The 23,537-nt window shown below is 38.8% G+C and overlaps 1 protein-coding gene across 1 annotated transcript in view; it reads left to right on the plus strand.

The window, feature by feature from the left end:
• The window catches only part of ctc1 (CTS telomere maintenance complex component 1), a 56,189-nt gene extending 32,856 nt beyond the window's left edge, over window positions 1-23,333 (plus strand). The window contains exons 12-23 of the mRNA XM_056449325.1: window positions 2,039-2,414; window positions 4,106-4,195; window positions 4,733-4,861; window positions 12,356-12,402; window positions 14,602-14,708; window positions 14,791-14,950; window positions 16,930-17,004; window positions 19,670-19,832; window positions 20,224-20,288; window positions 22,476-22,632; window positions 22,737-22,851; window positions 23,034-23,333. Of these exons, the coding sequence (XP_056305300.1) occupies window positions 2,039-2,414; window positions 4,106-4,195; window positions 4,733-4,861; window positions 12,356-12,402; window positions 14,602-14,708; window positions 14,791-14,950; window positions 16,930-17,004; window positions 19,670-19,832; window positions 20,224-20,288; window positions 22,476-22,632; window positions 22,737-22,851; window positions 23,034-23,134 (1,585 nt within the window). The 3' untranslated portion in view covers window positions 23,135-23,333. The remainder of the gene's footprint in view (window positions 1-2,038; window positions 2,415-4,105; window positions 4,196-4,732; window positions 4,862-12,355; window positions 12,403-14,601; window positions 14,709-14,790; window positions 14,951-16,929; window positions 17,005-19,669; window positions 19,833-20,223; window positions 20,289-22,475; window positions 22,633-22,736; window positions 22,852-23,033) is intronic.
• Window positions 23,334-23,537: the final 204 nt, after the last annotated feature.

The following is a 23,537-nucleotide window of genomic DNA, read 5'->3' on the forward strand; positions in this document are numbered from 1 at the left end:
GCCAGATTAACGCAAGTGTGCCTGACTATCCAGCCTAAAAGCTGATTTAAGTTGTGTTGTAAATAAAAGCAGCGGCACACGATAGTAGGAATATTCCCATATTAAAATGAGTTTTTGTCCTAATCAACTCCTTAAATGAATATATTAGAGACGGCTTCTGTTTCTCACAGCTGAACAACAGAAAACTGACAGTGATCATCTTAGGTACAGCTCATGTGCTTTATTCAGTGTTAAATGCTAATAATGTCACTATGGATGCTGTTTGACATGACGTTTATTGTCATATAGTGAAAGCAGCAGCAGATAGTTCAGCTCAGATCTGGAGAATAAACTAAACCGTCTGAAACTGAACTCTAGAACTGAGACTCAGAGCAAACCAACACACATCAGTGATTCAGCATCTACATTTAATCATGTTAAAGAGGTTTAATATGTGTTCATTAGATTATAAACCTCACCATTGTGCTGGAGTGCAGTGAGTGCACTATTCTGTGCTTCTGAATGGCTGGATTTACATTTCTGACATGTTTGGTCTGGTGCAAACAGCCAAATTACTCATCACTGTGTATCTCGTCACGTAGCGTGTTGTTAGGACACGGGGTTACAATGTGACCTGCTCACCTAATGTTTACGCTCGTATTATTTATATTATTTGCTCATTATTAAGCAGCTCATGTGGAACTCTGAATCTGCGTCTCATTTCAGAGTCTGCTACTGTCCACCAGAGGTCACATTTCAGTCACAGACACATGCTTTGAGAGTCTTCCTGACTGAATGAATGAAATGCGCTGTTTTCCACTAATTGGCAACCCGGGGTGCTGAAATATAATTGGCTGAACTGGCATTGGGCGGGTTAAATGACCAAAACAAAGACAGACGTTCCAGCACGTAACACACATGTTCACAGCAGAATATCTGACTTCAGCATTGTGTCTCAGATAAACAAGAATGTTCACTGAGCATGTTTCTGAATATCTGCACACATATGATGGGGTTTTTATGCTCTACAAGAGTCAGAAACTCACATACAGCAGCTTTAAAGTGAACACTTAATCAGTGCAAGTTAATCCACCTTCTAGCAACACCTGCAGTTACTGCACCACTAACGGTTAGCACTGTAAACAAAGCAGCGGCACTGATCAATATCATATCATATCTCTATATGTCGAGGTCAGAGGAAGAACGTCATCTTTTTTTGTCTCTGTGTGTGTGTGTGTGTGTGTGTGTGTGTGTGTGTGCTTGTGTCTTTGCGTTTTCGTGCACGTTCATGTTCCTGTTTGTTTGTTCTTGTGTGTGTGTTTTTGTTTGTGATTGTGTGTTTGTTTTTTGCATTTTCGTGCATGTGCATGTTTCTGTCTGTTTGTTCTTGTGTGTGTGTGTGTGTGTGTGTGTGTGTGTGTGTGTGTGTGTGCGTGTGTGTGTGTGTGTGTGTTTGTGCATTTATTCGTGTCTTTGTGTACATGTTCATGTTTGTGTGTGTGTGTGCATGTGTGTGTTTTTATTTGAGTTTGTGTTAATTTGTGTGTTTGTGCATGTTTTTGTTTGTGCTTGTGTGTGTTAATTTGTGTCTGGGTTTTTGTGCATGTGCATGTTTCGGTTTGTTGTGTGTGTGTGTTTGTTTATTTGTGCATTTATTTGTTTCTTTGCATTTGTGTGTGTGTGTGTGTTTGTGTTTATTTGTGTGTTTCTTTGCATGTTTCTCTCTGTTTGTTTGTGTGTGTGTGTGTGTGTGTGTGTGTGTGTGTGTGTGTGTGTGTGTGTGTGTGTGTGTGTGTGTGTGTGTGTGTGTGTGAGCGTGTGCGTGTGTGTGTGTGTGTTTATTTGTGCATTTATTTGTTTCTTTGCATGTTTGTGTGTGTGTGTTTATTTGAATTTGTGTATGTTTATTTGTGTGTTTTTGTGCATGTTTCTCTCTCTGTGTGTGCGTGTGTGTGTGTTTGTTTATTTGTGTATTTGCATTTTTGTGCATGTTCATTCATGTTCGTGTGTGTGTGTGTGTTTACTTGTGTATGTGCATGTGTGTGTGTGTATATTTCAGGGTGTATCTCCAGCTGTGTATGGATGATCTGATTATCATCAGTCCATCTTCCTCCATGAGTCGTCACCTGGCGGACAGCAAACACACGCACGCACAGGGACATGCACACAGAGGCTGCGGTGAATCCTCCAAGAGGCCCAGATCAGCTGACGCTGGAGTGTGTGAGCGTGCCGACAGCTCTGCTGAGTGTGTGAGTCTGCTCTTCAGATTGGAGCGTAAGCATGGCGTGACGCTGCAGAATGTGTCCGCAGACACACACACACGGCAGCTGGGCTTCATGTGCAGAGCGGTGTGTGTGGGGGACGTCCAGCGCTGGAGCCATGACCCCAAAAACAGCAGGATCCAGGAGCGAGAGCGAGACGGCGGCGGTCAGACGGTCAGCAGATGACACACACACCCACATGGTTTAAACGTATGTCTTAGGGCACACTGAATGTGTCTTTGCTTTTAAAAATGCGAGTTGCTGCACACAGGAATGGGTTAAAAAAAGTGCAGCATGAGGTCAACATGATACACTCACCGGCCACTTTATTAGGTACAGCTGTCCAACTGCTCGTTAACGCATAATTCTAATCAGCCAATCGCATGGCAGCAACTCAATGCATTTAGGCATGTAGACATGGTCAAGACGATCTGCTGCAGTTCAAAGCGAGCATCAGAATGGGGAAGAAAGGGGATTTAAGAGACGCTGAACGTGGCATGGTTGTTGATGCCAGACGGGCTGCTCTGAGTATTTCAGAAACTGCTGCTCTACTGGGATTTTCACGCACAACCATCTCTAGGGTTTACAGAGAATGGTCCAACAAAGAGGAAATATCCAGTGAGCGGCAGTTCTGTGGGCGCAAATGCCTTGTTGATGCCAGAGGTCAGAGGAGAATGGCCAGACTGGTTCCAGCTGATAGAAAGGCAACAGTAACTCAAATAAGCACTCGTTACAACCGAGGTCTGCAGAAGAGCATCTCTGAACACACAACACGTCCAACCTTGAGGCGGATGGGCTACAGCAGCAGAAGACCTCACCGGGTGCCGCTCCTGTCAGCTAAGAACAGGAAACTGAGGCTACAATTCACACAGGCTCACCAAAACTGGACAATAGAAGATTGGAGAAACGTTGCCTGGTCTGATGAGTCTCCATTTCTGCTGACACATTCGGATGCTCGGCTCACAATTTGGCCTCAACAACATGAAGTCATGGATCCATCCTGCCTTGTATCAGCAGTTCAGGCTGCTGCTGGTGGTGTAATGGTGTGGGGGAGATTTTCTTGGCACACTTTGGGTTCATTAGTACCAATTGAGCATGGTGTCAACACCACAGCCTACCTGAGTATTGTTGCTGACCATGTCCATCCCTTTATGAGCACAGTGTCTCCATCTTCTGATGGCTACTTCCAGCAGGATAACGCACCATGTCATAAAGCACCAATCATCTCAGACTGGTTTCTTGAACATGACAATGAGTTCACTGTACTCAAACGGCCTCCACAGTCACCAGAGCTCAATCCAATAGAGCACCTTTGGGATGTGGTGGAACGGGAGATTGGCATCATGGATGTGCAGCCGACAAATCTGCAGCAACTGTGTGATGCTATCATGTCAATATGGAGCAAAATCTCTGAGGAATATTTCCAGTAGCTTGTTGAATCTCTGACATGAAGGATTAAAGCAGTTCTGAAGACAAAAGAGGGTCCGACCTGGTAATAGTAAGGTGTACCTAATTAAGTGGTGTATATTCCTTTGTGTGCGTTTGTTTGTGTGTGAAACGGGATCATGATTGTAATCTTCAGAAAGCAACTCAAACACCTTCATCATTTTATTGTCCTAATCAGAATTGGGCCATTGGGTCATTAGGTGACTGATGTTCATGTGACTGATGCTTCTGTCATTTTCAGCAGTGTATTATACTTTTATAAAGATCTCATTGACCTGACAAGAATTATAATTTCACTTAGAAATATCAGCTTCTGCACCAAATTGTGAATGTGTGCTCAGTTTTAGTGTCTGTCATTCTAAAATATTCATTATTGTTCAATATGAGCCGTAATGCTGAATTTGCCATCAATTTCACAGGTTGAGCTTCACTTCACGGGTTCGTGTGTTCGCTGGTTCCCCGTTCTTCATCCGGGATGTGTGTACAGATTAATCGCACTCAACACTGAGGTAAAACACACTCTCTCATCTGTTTATTACCTTGTAAAGTCTGTAAAAGCACAATGTGGACAGTTCAAGACACAATTATTTGCCTCCTGTGAGATTTTAATGCTTTTCCAAGCTTTTCCCAAGTGCTGTTTAACAGAGAAACACCTATTTAAGCATAAAACACTAACAGCAGCACATAATATTAGACTAGATATTCTTCAAGACACTAGTATTCAGCTTAAAGTGACATTTAAAGGCTTAACTAGGGTAATTAGGGTAAAGTTAGGGTAATTAGGCAAGTTATTGTATAACAGTGATTTGTTCTGGAGACAATCCAAAACTAATATTGCTGAAGGGGGCTAATAATATTGACCTTAAAATGAGTTTAAAACAATAAAAACTGCTTTTATTCTAGCTGAAATAAAACAAATAAGACTTTCTCCAGAAGAAAAAATATTAGAGGAAATACTGTAGGAAATTCCTGAATCTGTTAGGCAGCACTTGGGCAAGTGGAGATCAATATGTGATTATATGTAAACTTTCTATACTGATCGTCAGGATGTGGGCGTGTTAGAAGCTAAGGGAGTGTCAGCGAGGGGAGGAGTCACACAGCTCAGTAGCCCCGCCCTCCTGCTGCAGCCGCAGTGGCGCATTCACACACTCACAGAGGAGCCTGCGGACGCTCAGGTACACACACACATGCTAACACACACATCTATACACATGTACTACACACATCCACACACGCTTCACTCATACACATACACAAGCATTGCACTGACACTACACACAGACACTAGTGGTGTAACGGATCACAGATCTCACGGTTCGGAGAACATTATGGTGTTTTAGTCACGGATCGGAGCATTTTTCGGATCAGCCAAAAAGAGGAGACAAATGTAATTTCAAGAGTTCCCACTTAGATATGCTTGGCGTATAAAGCAGGTTTGGCATGCTGTCCCGGGAGAGAACCCTGAGCTCGGAGATATTTGAGCCCAGGGCTCCCGCCCGGTCGATAAGCATATCAGGAGATCCGAGATCAGGTAGGTCTCGAGAGCTCCCCCTTTAGAAAAGGGAGGAAAAGGAGGAGATGGGGTGGAAGGGGGGATTCTTCCAAACGAAGATAGAGCAGTAGAGAGAAGATGATCCATTTATAGTAAACTAGCATCACTCTGATTGAATTATTACTGATTACAGATGAGCAGCCAGATGTGCTCAATCATATCATGTGCTCCTCTCCAAATTAGTTTATAAAACTTCACTTGTTTTCCATTTATTACAGAAACAGTACTGCAAGACACTTTTGGTTTTAATGAACAGAACATAGAAGCTGTAATTATATTACAAATAAAATGAAGAAATAATCAGCTGAATAAAAAAAACTGTAAAACATTCAGTGCTGTGAAAAATCCACTGTTACTGTTGCTGATAACACTGAATACTGAAATCTAACATTATAATGTGTACAGCCCATATCTGTTTCAGTCTTATCTTCAATAAATGATTCAGTTATTCACTCATAAACTTCTGTCACAAAGAGGAAGGTAAACAAGATCCAACTGCAAGTAAAAGTTTATTACAGAACTTTCAGAACAATCAACGAGAGTCGTAGATAGTCAGCATGACCAGAAGCATCGAGCATACGATAATTCACATATCCAGACAAGACTGGAGCTGGGCGAGAACCGGAACACAGGATAACAACATGAACGACTGAATGCAGAAGTGAAACCCAGGTCTTTATATAGCCAGCCTTAACAGGCTGCAGCTGTGCGCACTAAGGTGTCAGCTGAAGGCCTTTTATGCTGGGTTCAAACTAAATAGAGGGATCAGGGTATCCGCTTGTTAAGTGGTGACGTATGAAGTACTGTTTCCGGGTCCAAGCCACTTCTCATTTGAATTGAGAACATGTTTATTTATGGCCTCTTTTTAGTCATATCACACTTTAAAGTGAATTTTACATTAAAGCATAGTGTACACAACTGTGTCTGGACATGCTGCATTAGAAATACTAACGTTTTGACCAATTTATTAAAAATGAGTCACTTTCTGGCCGTCAGATATTAGGCATGGACATATATATGCTGCGATTGTGATTCTCAAAAGTATTACAGCGCTTTGTAAACTTTTACCATTTGATGAGTCTTCCCATTCAGTTTGAAAAAGCGCTTGGACCCGGAAGCCGCTTCGCACGATGATACATTTAACAAGCGGATATGCACAAGAAAAAGAAGAAAAAAGAAAGAAAGAAAGAGCTTTATTGCCAGGTATGTTCACACATACTAGGAATTTGTTTTGGTGACAGAGCTTCTACAGTGCAACAGGATTACAGAGACAGGACAAAAAACAGATAATAAATTTATTAAAAAATAGAAGTAAGTAGTGAGTGCAAATATACAGATTGACAAGTGTATGTACATGTTTATTACTATATACAGCGTTATATGTGCAGCTGTTATGTGCAAATTGGCATGTAAAGTGTGTTGTTAAATAAGTGTATATGTGTATAAAAGTGTCTAGCAAGTAGTGATGTTGGCTCCACAATTATTATCATCAAGTGTTCATGAGATGGATTGCCTGAGGGAAGAAACTGTTTCTGTGTCGGGCTGTTCTGGTGCGCAGTGCTCTGTAGCGTCGATCAGAAGGTGAAAGTTCAAAGAGACAGTGTGCTGGGTGTGAGGGGTCCAGAGTGATTTTGTCAGCCCTTCTGCTCGCTCTGGATAAGTACAGTTCTTGGAGAGTAGGAAGGGTTGTACCAGTGATTCGCTCAGCAGTCCGAACTATTCGACGTAGTCTTTGGGGGTCGTATTTAGTAGCTGAGCTAAACCAGACAGTTATTGATGTGCAGATGACTGATTCAGTGATGGAGGTGTAGAACTGTTTCAGCAGCTCCTTTGGGAGGTTAAACTTCCTCAGCTTCCACAACTATGCTGTGTCCCAATTCGCATACTTATACTACACCCTAAAAGTATGTACTTTTTTTTTTTTCAGGAAAAGTGCACACTTTTGAGTGTGTAACAGAAGAGTATGCAAGCTTTGGGACATACTACTTCCTCGTTAACAGATCGTTGTGTTGTGTTGTAAAAAAATAAATGAGTGAATATAGAAGAGAGAACCCAGTCTAGGAGACTCAAAACAAGCAGAATTCCTTTATTGAGACGTGTTGGTTAATCTGCAGTCATACAGCGTCTTCGAGAAGTCCATGTGTCTGCAAGAGCCTATTGGAGGTCTGCAGTCTGCGAGTTTTATCACAAGTCTGAATTAAGACAAAGATGTCCTGTCTATATTGTCTTAGGAGGAGGTTAGATGGCTAAACAAAGCATGCATATAGGTGTAGAAACCGGCCCAGCTACTGACTCACAAGTTAATCAACAAAATGGTTTCTGTAGCATGAAAGCATGACCCAAAGACAAAGGCAGTCGTTAGCATTTGCAGTACTCTGGCTCAGCCTGTAGTCAGAAAGACAAAGGTAAATGTCCCTCATGGCTGGGCTGTTATAAAATGATGTAATCAAAAACCAAAGAATAGAACTTTTCATTTATATGTAGATTATTGTTCATTTAAAACTAGATTATATACACTTATATTCCCACAGTTGCTTGGTTACGAGCCCTGTCAATCATCCACATTTTTTTGATATTTAATTTCCTACCTTTATTGGAGAAGCAGCAGCAGCAGGTTAATCTCCCGTTCACCAGTCTTTCATGCAGAGAAACGTCCTCAGGTGTTTGGGTAATTCTGCATTCAGACGTTAATGTCCAAACACGTCTTTATATGAGTTCAGTATTGTTGTTGCAGATGAAATATAACACAGAAAACGCGATTAAAACATGTTCCAGTGGGCGAGATATTAATTTTATGATTGTATATTTTTTTATTTTGTTTTTTCAAAAGTTAACAATACAGAACATCAAAACTAAGCAACAAGCAAACTAAAGTAAAACACACAGTATATAAAATAAAATAAATAAGTAAAATAAATAAATAAATAAATAAAAAGGGAGCAGATACAGTATAAACCAGTGGAAAAAAACTATATTGTCAAATCAAATCATGTGGTGCTGTTTTAATATAGTTCAAAAATGGATTCCAAATCTTTTTAAATAATCCACCCTTTCCCTTTCTAGCTAGATATTGATTAATAATCATTCAAACATCTTTACCGAAGCCTCTCTACTTGACGGTTGGTCTCACGCATCCATCATGTTTGTAGTTTGTTTACACTTTTCACCCGCGTTTGTAGTTCTAAATCGAATTCATGTCCTACGTGCAATGTATTGTGGGTAATATCAGCGGTTAGAGTATGGACGCTTCTACACTTCGAGTTTTTACTGGAAATAGTAAACCATACGGGAACATTTGGCATACTCTTTTTAACATACTACAATTTGGGACATACACTACTTCTAAAATACTATTTAGGACGGATAGTATGCGAATTGGGATGCAGCACCAGTGTTTATTTCCATACTGATAAACTTCCGGTGAACGGTTAATGTGACTGTTTAATTTTATACAGAAGTGAAAACACGGGTCTTTATATAGCCAGCCTTAACAGGCTGCAGCTGTGCGTGCTGAGGTGTCAGCTGACTGCAGTGCTTCCCACACATAGGCTGTATCCGAAACCGCATACTTCCATACTATACAGTGCGCTAAATCAATATGCGAGCCGATTAGTATGCCCGAATTCATAAAATTCGAAAATCAGTATGTAAGAAGTACCAGGATGACTTCGGGCGAGATTCTGGAGTCCGCATCCCATGCATGCTGCGCTATCCCAAGATGCTCCGCGAGCGAATTCATGAATGGGAGTGAAACGACGCAACTGATGCAGGTAGATCACGTGACCATGACAAAATGGCGCATGTAGTACGTCCGAATTCCAGTCATACTTCTCACATTCATACTGTATAGAACGCACGTTTCTAACGGCCGAGTAGCACGTTTAAATTCAAACACAGAACCTGCTGAGTAGTAGGTGGTTTTGGACGCAGCCATAGACTTTCCTTGGGTGTGCCGTCCAAGTATATTTGGTGGTGACGCATGTATAATACTATTATTATCATCCTTTTACATTTTTTGGATCTGTTCAAGAAAGCCAAACATCTGCGATTGATTAACCAGTGGAAAATCTTCTCTCTGCATGTTTCCTACTGCTGTTCTGTGTGTGTGAGAACTGTCAACATGCTCTGACAGTAGTTTCTGAAAGTCCTAAAATGTCCAGGATTCGGGTTTTACTTTCGCTTTCTAAAGTTGCCGTTATTTGTATGCGTTTTTGCCTGACGTTTTGGCTGCTGACTGCGCGGTCACAGCCGCAAGAGAAACATTAAATGATTAATCATTTAATAAACAATTCAGATAAACTCGGCTGCAAAATATTTGTACATCATTAGAATCGGCTAATCAACTAATTTGCCTTAAATAATCTACACTTTTTATTCTAGTAGTTATTATAATTTTTTAGCAATAATGTCTATTTTATTCATTTTTTCTGTTATTTATTTCTCATTTGCTGTATATTTTATTCATTTACTGATGAATATATATAACTTTATACATATCTAAAATGCTTTGACAATACTGTACTATATTATGCTTTAGAGAGCGAGAGAGAGAGGGAAAGCAGCTTTTACCTGTCAGTGGGTGCACATGCCTCCTAAATAACATAAAAGTAAGAGAAATAGTGGATTTCTTTTATTTCAACAGCCTTTTTTAATAGCATCAACCAATAATAAGTCATAATAAATAAAAATAGAGTTAAAAATCTCATTACTTTTTTGTTTGTCGCATGTAGTTGACCATTTATGTGCTGTGGGTAAAAGCTGTGTTTCAATCCAGCTTACCACCGCAAGTATATTTCAAACCTGTGGGAAGCACGACTGCATACGCATGCTGTCAACGAAAAGGTAAACAACCACACCCACTCGACAGACACAACAACAAAAGAAGAACAGGGATCCATGAACCGTGACAACTTCATGTTTCATTGCTGGATGATCATTGTTGAAGAATTATTCAGTGGTGTATTTTTAATGGCTGGTTGTCGCCACCTACTGGTGAAATAATGTAGTTGCTGCCTACAACTTTCACTTTATGCGTCAATATAAATGCACATGACGGTGATTTTAATCTTTACTATAAACATCAGTGGTTTGATCTAAACCAGGGGTCTTAAACTGCCGGCCCGTGGGCCATTCGCGGGCTCCGCTCCTCTTCAATCCAGCCTGCAACTACCGTCAAACATTTAACGAGATTCGGCTCGCCAAAACATACATTTTTGAATCACTATCATTGTTGTGCAGTCGCAAATATCCACTTGTGGTTTTGACTCGCCTCCTACTGGACATTTAAAGTACTCCACTATATTTACTTTGGGTTATTTTCAGTTTCTCTCAGTGTGTGGTCGAGAGTAACACACATGCAGATTCTTTCTGTGGCTGATTTAAACGTTGAAATATATGTCTATTTTTAATAAAGCTCTGTATTTGTAAATATTCAAGGGTCATCTGATTATAATCAGTTATATACCGCCTGTATTTTGTTGTACAAACACCTCTTCATGGCTAACACATTGTGCTAGTGGTGTAAAGATGGTCTTTCTGCTAATATTGTATTCAAATGGTCTCAGATTTTCCTCATATGCATATTAAGAATTGTATAAAAATGTGCATTAGTAAAATTAGTTTTACTGCTGGCTGAATTGAACATATTAAAGTAAATGTGAATATAGACGTACTTTCCCCCTCTTTGTTGTAGTTTTACAAAAAAGAAAGATATTCGGAAGAACAATCGCTAGTAAAGTCAGCAAGGTTAACCAAACTCTTTTCTGCCGTCTTGTGCTATCTGTTAAACTTTTGATTAAGCAACAATTGATTGGGACATAATTATTATTATTATTATTATAATACCTCTATTATTAAATTGTAGTATTTTCATAGCACTTTAAACTACTCCTTTAATATTTACAACAAGAAACAAAAGAAGGAGCTTTGATTCTCTGTTGAAGAATGTCTAAGTGCATCAGTTATGTCAGGTTTCCACTTATTTCTTGAGCTTGAATGTTAAAGCAGCCCTCCTATGAATTATCAGTTACTAATATGCCCCCCCGCCAATTTCAGTTTGAGACCCCTGATCTAAACTGTAAACCGTTCCCCCAGAACTTCTGTGTTACTGTTTGTTTAGAGACTGAATCTCTTTCATGATTTTTGCGTTTTCAGATTTGAATGCAGCGATTGGAAGGATTAATAAACATATGCAAATCAGCATCATTTATAATTTAAGTTGTGTGGGTGTTGAGATCCTGATCTTTTAATGATTAATCATGCAGCTTACACTAAATGCAATAATGCAGGCTAAACAAGCAGTGACAGAAAACACCTTTAATAACCTAAGAACCCCACCACATCCCCAATAACCCACCACAACTTCTTCCGTCATCTTTATATTTTACAGGAAAGCCTAAATGCTTTCATAAGTGTGATTTGCATGACGTGATCTCTTTGTGATCGTTTCAAATTTGGTAAAGAAAAAAAGTGTATTAATCCACAGGTGTGTCCCGAACCGTGGGATGTGATCTGTACGAATCACAGATCAACCGTGAGCCGATACACCCCTAACAGCCTCTACACACACATGTAATTGTTTTGATTTTGTTTGGTTTCGTCATTTTAGTATATCATGTTAAGCTAAATAATAAATATATTCAAACTAGCTGAAATACATAGTTTTTCATCCATTCATTTTCTTTTCCTCTTAGTCCCTTTATTAATATGGGGTCGCCACAGTGGAATGAACCGCCAACTATTTTTAGCATATGTTTTACTCAGTGAATGTCCTTCCAGCTGGGAAATCACACACAAACTCATACACTACGGCCAGTTTAGCTAATCAATTCCCCTATAGCGCATGTGCTTGGACTGTGGGGGAAACCGGAGCACCCGGAGGAAACCCACACCAACACAGGGAGAACATGCAAACTCCACCCAGAAACACCAACTGACCCAGCCGGGGTTCGAACCAGTGACCTTCTTGCTGTGAGGCGATCGTGTTACCGACTGCACCACAGTGCACCTACGCCCTACATATTTTTTATTTTGTTTAAATCTCCAAAGTCACTGACATGAAGATTAAAGTGTGTGTGTATGTGTGTGTGTCTCTCTCTCTCTCTTTCTCTCTCTCCAGGCTGCCGCTCCTGCGCTCATGTCTGTGTCTGAAGTTCTGCACAGCAGGTAATATTAATGATCTGCACTCTGTGTTTATTTATTCATTTAGCAGAGCTGACTTAGGTCCACATGTGTCCACATTTCCACACATACACAGATTTACTTTTACACAGGTTATTTTTATAAGCAGTTTTCCCAGCTTAACAAATCTTTGTCCACATGAAAATGCAAAGAGTGCGCTGTGATGCATGTAAAGGCCATGTCGAATCGACAGGGAGTGATAAAGTCCTTTAATGCTAGGTTCACACTAAATGGATGGAATTAAGTCAGACCCTCTATTTTTTCACAATTTGTTTTTGGTGATTATTTTGCGAATAAAAATGACAAATTTTGTGATGGTAATTCCCTGAAATTTGCAGGCAATTGTGCAAAAATATATATATATATATATATATGTGTCTACAATTCTCTCACAGTTCGGTTACGATTATCATGCCATTGATTCCGTTCCATTTGATATCTTCGAATTGATATGGGCAGATTGAATGTGAGAGTTCGGGAAAGTGATTTCTTCCCTCTTTGGGATGGAACCACGAGGCGACGTTCATTCACAGAACGCAAGTTTCTGGAGGGCACATACATCTGCAGAAGTGAGAGCAGATAAGAAGGAGCAAAGCCAGAGGTCGCTTTGTAAGCAAACATCAGAGCTTTGAATTTGATGCGGGCAGCGACTGGCAGCCAGTGCAAACGGGTGAGTAGCGGAGTGACATGTGCTCTTTTGGGTTCATCAAAGACCACTCGTGCTGCTGCGTTCTGAAGCAGCTGAAGAGGTTTGATAGAACTAGCTGGAGACCTCATTTTTCAAGAGACACTCAAATCCATCACTGCGCTGCGGATGCAACGTCTGTAAGTCATGTAAAACAATTAATTGCAAACTGAAATAAATGTAATTTGATTATCTAACTCACTTAAAACTGCAGTTGTTAAACCCCTCTTGAAGAAGAGCAACCTGGATAACACCATATTGAGCAATTACAGGCCCATCTCAAATCTCCCTTTCATTGGCAAAATCATTGAAAAAGTTGTTTTTAACCAGGTTAACAAGTTCCTAAACTTCAAGGGGTGTTTGGACAATTTTCAATCTTTTATAACACATTTTATCAGCTTTTATTTTTATTTGTTTTATTTTTTTTAACCATTTTTATGTTTGTTTTTATTTCTCTTATACTTGTTTCTTTTATTCCTGTTAGCACTTTGAATTGCCACTGTGTATGAAATGTGCTATATAAATAAACTTGCCTTGTCTTGCCTATCTGGTTTGGAGTTGGATGTTTTATGAAATAATTTACATTTTTTGCGCTTATTTCGCATTTAAATAAGAGTTTTGCAGGATCGATAAGATTCGTGACTTCTTGTTGATTTTGTGTTGAATTCAGCGATCGCAGAATCACGAAAAACTAGAGGGTCTGATAAGCATTTTCACAAGTAAGAAATAATTATAAAGATACTAGTACTTACAGCTTAAAGGCAGTAGATGATCTGCCAAAATGTTAACCGGTTAGCATAATCCCTTCCCTGCCATCCAAAGCCACGCCACCAGAAATCACGAACGCGCACATTAAAGATGGCAATGACCCACTAGATCATGTCATTCACCTGTTAGAAAACTCTACAGTACTTTATAATACTACAATTCTCAATGAACAACTGTATTATATCCCGCAGGCTTCAGTTGTGGAGCAGAACTCATCATAATGTGTAATATTTCATGCATGCAAGGATCTCTGCTCTCACTCTCTCACACGCTTTGTCCTAAAGCCACTACTGTATGCTGAGTGTTTAGCCGGTGGCGTGCAGGATACACACTTATTACTGAGCCATACTGACATGCTATTTCAGAGTGAATATTCAGAGTAGTGGTGAACAATATAGAGAGCGCATCACAGGCTGCCATTGTTCAATAATGACCCAATGTGAATATAAAAGCATCTTCAGCTCAGTAAAGCAGGCTAGGTGGAATAGCGCTGTTTACTGATGTTTTGTTGTTGAACTAAATATAAATCTACATTATCGATGCTGTAAAAGAACCTTATGAAACTGAAAATACTCACATCAGTCTTTCACCGGGAGATTTCAGTGGCTGAACAACACTTCTGTGCAGATAACCCATTCATAACAACCCAATCTACATCATCTCTACGTGACTGAAAGAGTTTGAACTCTTGTGAAACATGACATTAGAAAGTCCTGTCTTTATTGCCTCAGCTCCGCCCCTGAGATCGTCTCCTTTCATGGAATCATTTCTCAGCGAATCACATTGCAGGAGGACAACGAAGCCAAACCCAAGAACAAATCAGTGTCATCTGCTGCAGGTTTGGCCCCGCCTCCAAACACCTGTCTACAGGGTGACGGTCAGTGAGTGATGTGTGTGCGAATGTGTGTGTGAATGTGCAGACACACAGGAGGATCTGAGGGTGCGTCTGACGGTGCAGGACGCCGAGTGTCCCGGGTTGATGGTTCACGTGTATCTGGATCTGTCCTGTGGTTTATACACACTGGGTCTGATCGCCGGAGCTGCTCTGCAGGTTCACCATGTCCAGCGGAGAGTCTCCAGGTCAGTCTGCGCTGCTGCTGCTGCTGTTTTTTTTTTTCAGAAGTATTGAGTAAGGCTGTCACAAATGTAGCTATTTTATAGGCTGCAAATGTCCAAAAAATATCCCTGCAAGTTCTGCTTTTAAATTTAATTGCATTTCTTTTCTTTTCATTTCATTTCGTTGCATTTTATTTTATGTTTTATTTTATTAGAGTGCATTGCATTTATTTGATAGATTTTACTGCATTGATTGCATTGCATTTTATTTTGTTCCATTTATTTCATTTAATTTTATTGCATTACATTTAATTTGATTGCTTTGCGTTGCATTTGATTTTACTGCATTGCATTTTTCTGGATTGCATTTTATTGCGTTGCAATTTATTGAATTTGATTGCATTTTATTTTAGTTTATTGCATTGTGTTTTATTTGTTTTGCATATTAATTTATTGTATTTTATTTTATTGCATTGCGTTTTATTGCAATAAAATTTTTTTGCATTATATTTTATTGCATTTTATTTCATTTAATTTTATTGCATTACATTTAATTTTATAGTATTGCATTGAATTTGATTTTACTGCATTGCATTTTTAGATTGCATTTTATTGCATTGTGTTGTAATTATAACATTTTATTTTTGTTTTTATTACATTTTATTTTAGTTTATTGTTTATTGCATTTTATTTTATTGCATATGAAATTATTATATTTTATGTAATTGCATTTTGTTTTATTGCAATTTAATTTGTTGTATCGTATTTTATTGCATTTTATTTCATCACAATTTATTTTATTGCATTTAATTGCATTTTTTAAATTGCATTGCATTGTAATTTAGTTTATTTAAATGTATTGCTTTGCTTTTGCACTGCTAAATTACTTTATTGGATTTTTAGTTTCATCCCAATTTGTTTTATTGTATTTAATTGCCTGTTATTTTACTGCATTTTATTTGATCACACTTTATTTTATTTCATTGCATTTTATTGCATTGCAATTTAATTTGTTGCGGTTTATTTTATTAGATTGCATTGCATTTTATTAATTTATTTTTATTGCATTGATTGCATTGCATTTTTATTTTGTTGCATTTCATTTTATTTTGTTTTGTTTGCATTACATTTAATTTGATTTTACCGAAATGCATTTTATTGCATTGCATTTTATTTTACTTTATTTTGTCGCATCGCATTGCATTTTACTGCAATTTAATTTGTTGCATTATATTTTATTGCATTTGATTTCATCACAATACATTTTATTGCATTTAATTGCATTTTTTGCATTTTATTTTATTGCATATTAGTTTATTGTATTTTATTGTATTTTATTGAATTTTATTGCAATTTAATTTGTTGCATTATATTTTGTCGCTTTTTATTTCATTTAATTTGTACTGTCTTACATTTAATTTTATTCAATTGCATTGCAATCGATTTACTGCATTGCATTTTATTTAACTGCATTGAAATTTATTTGATTTTATTGCGTTGCATATTGTTTTATTTCGCATTTTCCTGAAGACTTTGACACTAACACGGCTTTATTATAAAACATCTGATTGTCTGAAACCTTTGCTCTGTCCTGGGTTGTTGTACAGTTCTAGGGACAAATTGATTTATATATGCAATAAATCTTTTGTAGCAAACATGATTTAAACTGTTTACAAATAGTCCAGAGATTCGGAATTATTGTTCCACCAGTTGTCCAAGCTGTTTAAATCCACTTTAATTTAGTTTTGAAATGTAACTATTATTTCTTCAAACCATTATACTGTAAATCAGTCACTCAATAGTTCAGATTGAGCTCAAAAACAGACACATTTGACAAGATTTTTGAGTATTTCAAAGTAAAACACAAGAATCAAAGCAAATTATGCCTAATGTATTGAGAAATAAATGTCACAAAATCGTGTTTGTGTGTGTGCGTGTGTGTGTGTGCGTGTGCGTGTGCGTGTGTGCGTGTGCGTGTGCGTGTGTGTGTGTGTGTGTTTCAGAGCGTGTAACGTGTACTGCCGCTCTCTGCCCATCAGTTATGTGAGCGTCACTGGTCTGAGGTCAGTGTGTTCAGGGTGAGTCTCGTTCACACACACACACACACACACCTGTGTTTGTTTATTCTCTTGACCTGAAACTCCTCCAGCAAACAAACAGGATGTGCAACTGAACTTTGACTTTAAATCCAGCATCAAATATAAAACACTTTCTATCAGTTATTATGATTCTTTATTGTTTACATTTTTTGATTTTTGTATGTCACTGTGGCCTCACAGTAAGAAGGTCGCTGGTTCGAGTCTCGGCTGGGTCAGTTGGTGTTTCTGTGTGGAGTTTGCATGTTCTCCCCGTGTTGGCATGAGTTTCCTCCGGGTGCTCTGGTTTCCCCCACAGTCCAAACACATGCGCTTTAGGGGAACTGATCAACTAAACTGGCCATAGTGTATGAGTATGAATGAGTGTGATGGGTGTGTCCCAACACTGGGTTGCTGCTGGATGGGCATCTGCTGTGTAAAACATATGCTGGAATAGTTGGCGGTTCATTCTGCTGTGGTGACCCCTGATAAATAAGATACTAAGCCAAAGGAATATGAATGAATGAATGTTGTTTATTATTTATAATTAATCTGTGCATATTGTTTATAATTGTGTTTTTTAAAGCAGTTAGATTATTAATTTATTGTTCGTTGTCTAATTATTGTGTGCTATTGTTTAAAGCTTAGTTTATATATTAATTTTATTAGATTTTTGTTTTTATATTATTTAACATTTTTTTATTTTATGACAAGTTTTTTAAATGTTCAAATTGTATTTATTATTCAATAAATTACTTGTTTTTTTAAATGTTTAGCGATGAAAATGCAAGGCAAGGCAAGTTTATTTCTATAGCACATTCCATACACAGTGGCAATTCAAAGTGCTTTACATAAACAGAAATAAAAGAAACAAGTATAAGAGAAATAAAAACAAATAATAAAAATGGTTAAAAAAAACGAAAATGATAAAAAAAAGAAAGAAAGAAAAGAAAGACAAAATAGTGCGATCTGTGGGACGTAGCACAGTGCTCATTATGTGAAGGCTCAGATAAACAGATGTGTGTTCAGTCTTGATTTGAATGTGCCTAATGTTGGAGCACATCTGATCATTTCTGGAAGCTGATTCCAGCAGTAGGGGGCGCTGTTAGTAGCTGAAAGCCGATTCACCCTGCTTTGACTGAACTCTTGGAGTTTCTAGTTTATTTGATCCTAAAGATCTGAGTGATCTGTTAGGTTTGTATTCAGTGAGCATATCTGTAATGTATTGAGCTCCTAGGCCATTTAGTGATTTATAGACCAGTAATAATACTTTAATATCTATTCTGAATGTAACTGGGAGCCAGTGTAAAGACCTGAGGACAGGTGTGATGTGCTCTGATTTCCTGCTTCTGGTCAGAATTCTGGCCGCAGCGTTCTGGGTGAGCTGTAACTGTCTGACTGTCTTTTTGGGAAGGCCAGTGAGGAGGCCGTTACAGTAATCCACCCTGCTGCTGATAAAAGCATGAACAAGTTTCTCTAAGTCTTCACTGGAAACAAAGCATCTGACTCCTGCAGTGTGTTTGAGATGATAGTATGCTGATTTACTGACTGCTCTGATATAACTCAGATCTGACTCCAATATGTAGTAAGTTTTCGTTTCATGCTGACTTTAATAAAGCAGAATTTAAGTGTAATTAAATTGAAATATTTCATCACATAAAATTATGAGAATTTAAATGAAAGAGGATTAAATAAAACTAATAGTGATGATGATGATGATGATGATTGTGATGGTAATAATAATAATCAAAGTCAAGTCAAAGTCAGCTTTATTGTCAATTCAACCACATGTACAGGACATTCAGATAATCGAAATCTCGTTACTCTCAGACCCTCGGTGCCTAGTATATAATAATTAATACAAAAAGTAGAATAATAAATACAAATATGCATATAATGTAATCTAAAAATATAAGTGAAATACAATTACACTTAAGGGCATATGGCAATGAGTGCAAAGCAGAGTTGTGCAGATAAAAAAACAGAGTATAATGTAAAACAGTATATAGTGCAAAAAGGCTTGTAAAGATGATGATGATAATAATAATAATAATTAATATATTTAAATATTAATACAATTTTATATTTAAATTACACAATACTAATAATATGATTATAATAATTATGATAATGATTATAGGAATCATGATAAATTTATAATAATTATAAGAGTAATAATGATGATGAGAATTAATAAAAATATTAATAAATAAAAACAATGACATCATTCATTCATTTTCCTTTGGTCAGGGGTCGCCACAGCAGAATGAACCGCCAACTATTCCAGCATATGTTTTACACAGCGGATGCCTTTCCAGCTGCAACCCAGTACTGGGAAACACCCATACACACTCATTCACACACACTCATACACTACGGCCAATTTAGTTGATCAGTTCCCCTATAGCGCATGTGTTTGGACTGTGGGGGAAACCAGAGCACCCGGAGGAAACCCACACCAACACGGGGAGAACATGCAAACTCCACACAGAAACACCAACTGACTCAGCCGAGGCTCAAATCAGTGACCTTCTTGCTGTGAGGTGACAGTGCTAACCACTGAGCCACCAAGAACAACTAGTGCAGTGCAGTGAATAATACCACATCAGCACACTCCAGCATACTTTACTGCATCTTGATCTTGAGCTGTCTCTCTCTCTCTCTGTAGGCCCACAGCAGCTCCTCCTCCTCCTCCCATGATGCTCCTGGGCTCCTGGGCATCGGTCAGGTCGCAGAAGTGCCTTGTGGGTCAGGTCAAAGGTCATGTGGTGTGTGTGTTGTCTCTGCGGCTGCAGTGGATCTGCTCTCTCTGCAGCAGCATCTTCACACAGGTACTGATGAGCAGTGTTGTGTGTAACGCATGACATGAGGTAAAGCCCCCGTGATGTTAAAATAAAGGGTTTCAGATGTTCGTTTCCGTCTGTTAGGATATCTGTTAGGATATCTCTCTCCAAAACACAGACTTACACCACAGTTTGGAGATCTAAACCTGATATGAAGCTCAGTTTGTCTCTTCCGCCTGAATGGATCAAGAATTTTTCTGCCGTCTCCTCATACTTCAGTGTCTCATCAAATCTTTTGACCAATCAAATGCTCTCTAGTGTGTGACATGCCCCGCCCCCTTCTTCTCATTGGTGGTTTATATTTTATTTGATTGATGGCTTTGTGTGTGGGTGTGTGTGTATGTTGTGTTTTGACCCCATGACCTTCTCGTCCTTATAGACGACCTGTGGCCGAACTCACCCGCCATGTGACTCCACCAGCGCAGTGTTTCAGGCCGAGGGGAAGTGAGTGTGTGTGTGTTTGTGTGTGTTAGTGAGGGGTTTGTGTCTATGTGTGTGTTAATAATAAATAGTAGGGGTTTGTGTGTGAATATGTTGTGTGTACGTGTATGTGCATTTATTTATATATATATATTAGTGTGTGTGTGTGTTAGTGGGGGGTGTGTGTGTGTGTGATTGAGTTGTGTATATGTGTTAGTGAGTGGTTTGTGTGTATATAGTGTGCTTATTTTCGGTGTGTGTGCATTTCGAACCGTACCGTACCACTCAGTGGAAACAGGCCATAATTGTATATTAGTGTGTGTTTTTAAGGGATTTGTGTGTGTGTGAGTTGTGTGTGTGTTTGTGAGGGGTTTATTTGTGTGTGTATATAGTGTGTGTGTGCATTTCTATCTATATCTTAGTGTATGTTTAGTGAGTGGTTTTTGTATGTTTAGTGTGTGTATATTTTGTGTGTGTGTACATTTCTGTATGTGTGTGTGTGTGTTAGTGGGTGGTTTGTGTATGTATAGTGTGTGTATATTTTGTGTGTGCGTGTGTGTGTACATTTCTGTATGTATATTAGTGTGTGTGTGTTAGTGAGTGGTTTGTGTGTATATAGTGTGCTTATATTCGGTGTGTGTGCATTTCTAATTGTATATTAGTGTGTGTTTGTAAGGGATTTGTGTGTGTGAGTTGTGTGTGTGTTTGTGAGGGGTTTGTTTGTGTGTGTGTGTGTGTGTGCATTTCTATCTATATATTAGTGTATGTGTTAGTGAGTGGTGTGTGTGTGTGTGTGTGTGTGCGTGTTAGTTAGTGGTTTGTGTGTGTGTGTGTGTGTGTACGTTTCTGTATGTGTGTGTGTGTGTGTGTGTTAGTGAGTGGTTTGTGTATGTATAGTGTGTGTGTGTGTGTGTGTGTGTGTGTGTACGTGTACATTTCTGTTTGTATATTAGTGTGTGTGTGTGTGTGTGAGAGATTGAGTTGTGTGTGTGTTAGTGAGTAGTTTGTGTATGTATAGTGTGTGTGTGTGTGTACATTTCTGTATGTATATTAGTGTGTGTGTGTGTGTTAGTGAGTGGTTTGTGTATGTATAGTGTGTGTATATTTTGAGTGTGTGTGTTAGTGAGTGGTTTGTGTATATTTTCTGCGTGTGTGTGCACTCGTGTGTGTTAGTGAGTGGTTTGTGTATGTATAGTGTGTGTGTACATTTCTGTATGTGTGTGTGTGTTAGTGAGTGGTTTGTGTATGTATAGTGTGTGTATATTTTGTGTGTGTGTATTACTGAGTGGTTTGTGTATGTATAGTGTGTGTATATTTTGTGTGAGTGTGTGTGTGTACATTTCTGTATGTAAATTAGTGTGCGTGCGTGTGTGCGTGCGTGCGTGTGTGTGTGTGTGTACATTTCTGTATGTAAATTAGTATGTGTGTGTGTGTGTGTGTGTGTGTGTGTGTGTGTTAGTGAGTGGTTTGTGTATGTATAGTGTGTTTATATTTCGTGTGTGTGTGCGTTTCTGTATGAATATTAGTGTGTGTGTGAGTGTGTGTGTATTACTGAGTGGTTTGTGTATGTATTGTGTGTGTATATTTTATGTGTTTGTGTGTGTGTATGTGTGTGTTAGTGAGGGGTTTGTGTGTGTGTTTGAGTTGTGTGTGTTTGTGAGGGGTTTGTTTATGTGTGTATAGAATGTGTATATTTTGTGTGTGTGCACACGCTTGCATTTCTTTACGTATATTAGTGTGTGTGTGTGCTTGTGAGTGGTTTGTGTATGTGTCTATATTTTGTGTGTGTGTGTGTATGCTTTTCTATATGTATTTTAGTGTGTGTGCGAATAATTGTGTTTGAGTTGTGTGTGTGTGTATTGGTGAGGGATTTGTGTATGTGTATAGCGTGTGAATATTTGTGTGTGCATTTCTATGTATATTAGTGTGTGTGTGTATGTGTGTAGAGTGTGTGTATATTTTGTGTGTATGTGTTCACTTGTTTGTGTGTGTGTGTATGTGTGTGTGTGCATGCAGGTGTGTGTGTGTGTGCATGCAGGTGTGTGTGTTTTGTGTTCTTACATGTGATTTTGTGTGTGTTTGTGAGTGTGTTCACGTTGTGACTTGGGTCACTGTGGAGACCTAAATTGAGGATGATGGGTTAATAAGTCACATACTGTGCGTGCGTGCGCGTGTGCGTGTGTTTCTCTCTTACTCTCTGTGTGTGTGTAGGGTGGTGCTGGAGGATGGCACAGGTGAAGCTCATGTCTGGTTCTCGTCTGAAAGTGTGTGTGATCTGCTGATGTTGAACACCGTTCAGTGGGAGGGGCTTCAGAGGCTCATCAGGGTCAAAGGTCACGTGAAGGTGTACACACGAGGACGCACCATGGTGAGACCTCCACTCTACTCCAGGAGTGTGTGATGTTCCCTTTAAGAATATTCAGCTGAGTGTGTGTGTGTGTGTGTGTGTGCGTGTGTGTGTGTGTGTGTTAGACGTGTGATGATTCCCCAGATGACTCTTTAATTCAGTATCTGAGCTGTTTGTGCTCCAGCATCAGAGTGTGTCGACAGATTCATCTCACCTGCCGCTGGCGAGCTCAGAAAACGGGTAAACACACACACACACACACACACACACACACACACACACACACACACACACATATAGATTAAATCACTTTTTAATGTTTTGTTTTGTACTAAAAAAATGCTATCACACAGAAACACTAAATTAAGTGTGTGTGTTCGTGTGTGTGTGTGTGTGTGTGTGTGTGTGTGTGTGTGTTTCAGGAAAATCTCAGCTGAGGAAAGTTCATCGAGGACAAACAGAATTCATCTGCAAATTCCCACCTGCACTACAGTTACAGTGCCAACACATACACACACGCTGAACACACACACACACACACGTTAAAACACTCACTGATACACACTACCCATGCAGACGGACTGAAACGTTGCTCTCTGTCTGATGTTGTTCTCTGGATTATGTTTGAAACTACACCATTGTCTTGTCTTTATACTTTATACACTGCAGCTGTTGCTTACTAACAGAAATAAACTCTATTATATTTTGTTAATTACCTTTAATTGACTTATAGTGTTTATTATTTATTTATTTAAAGACTAGGAGTAGTGTTTCTTTTTATTAGTGTTTAATGCACTGAATATTCATCCATTCATTTTCCTTCGGCTTAGTCCCTTATTTACCAGGGGTCACCACAGCGGAATGAACCGCCAACTATTCCAGCATATGTTTTACACATCGAATGGCCTTCCGGCTGCAACTCAGTA

Source organism: Danio aesculapii, chromosome 23 (assembly GCF_903798145.1).
Source record: "Danio aesculapii chromosome 23, fDanAes4.1, whole genome shotgun sequence".
In the NCBI taxonomy this organism is placed as follows: domain Eukaryota; kingdom Metazoa; phylum Chordata; class Actinopteri; order Cypriniformes; family Danionidae; genus Danio; species Danio aesculapii.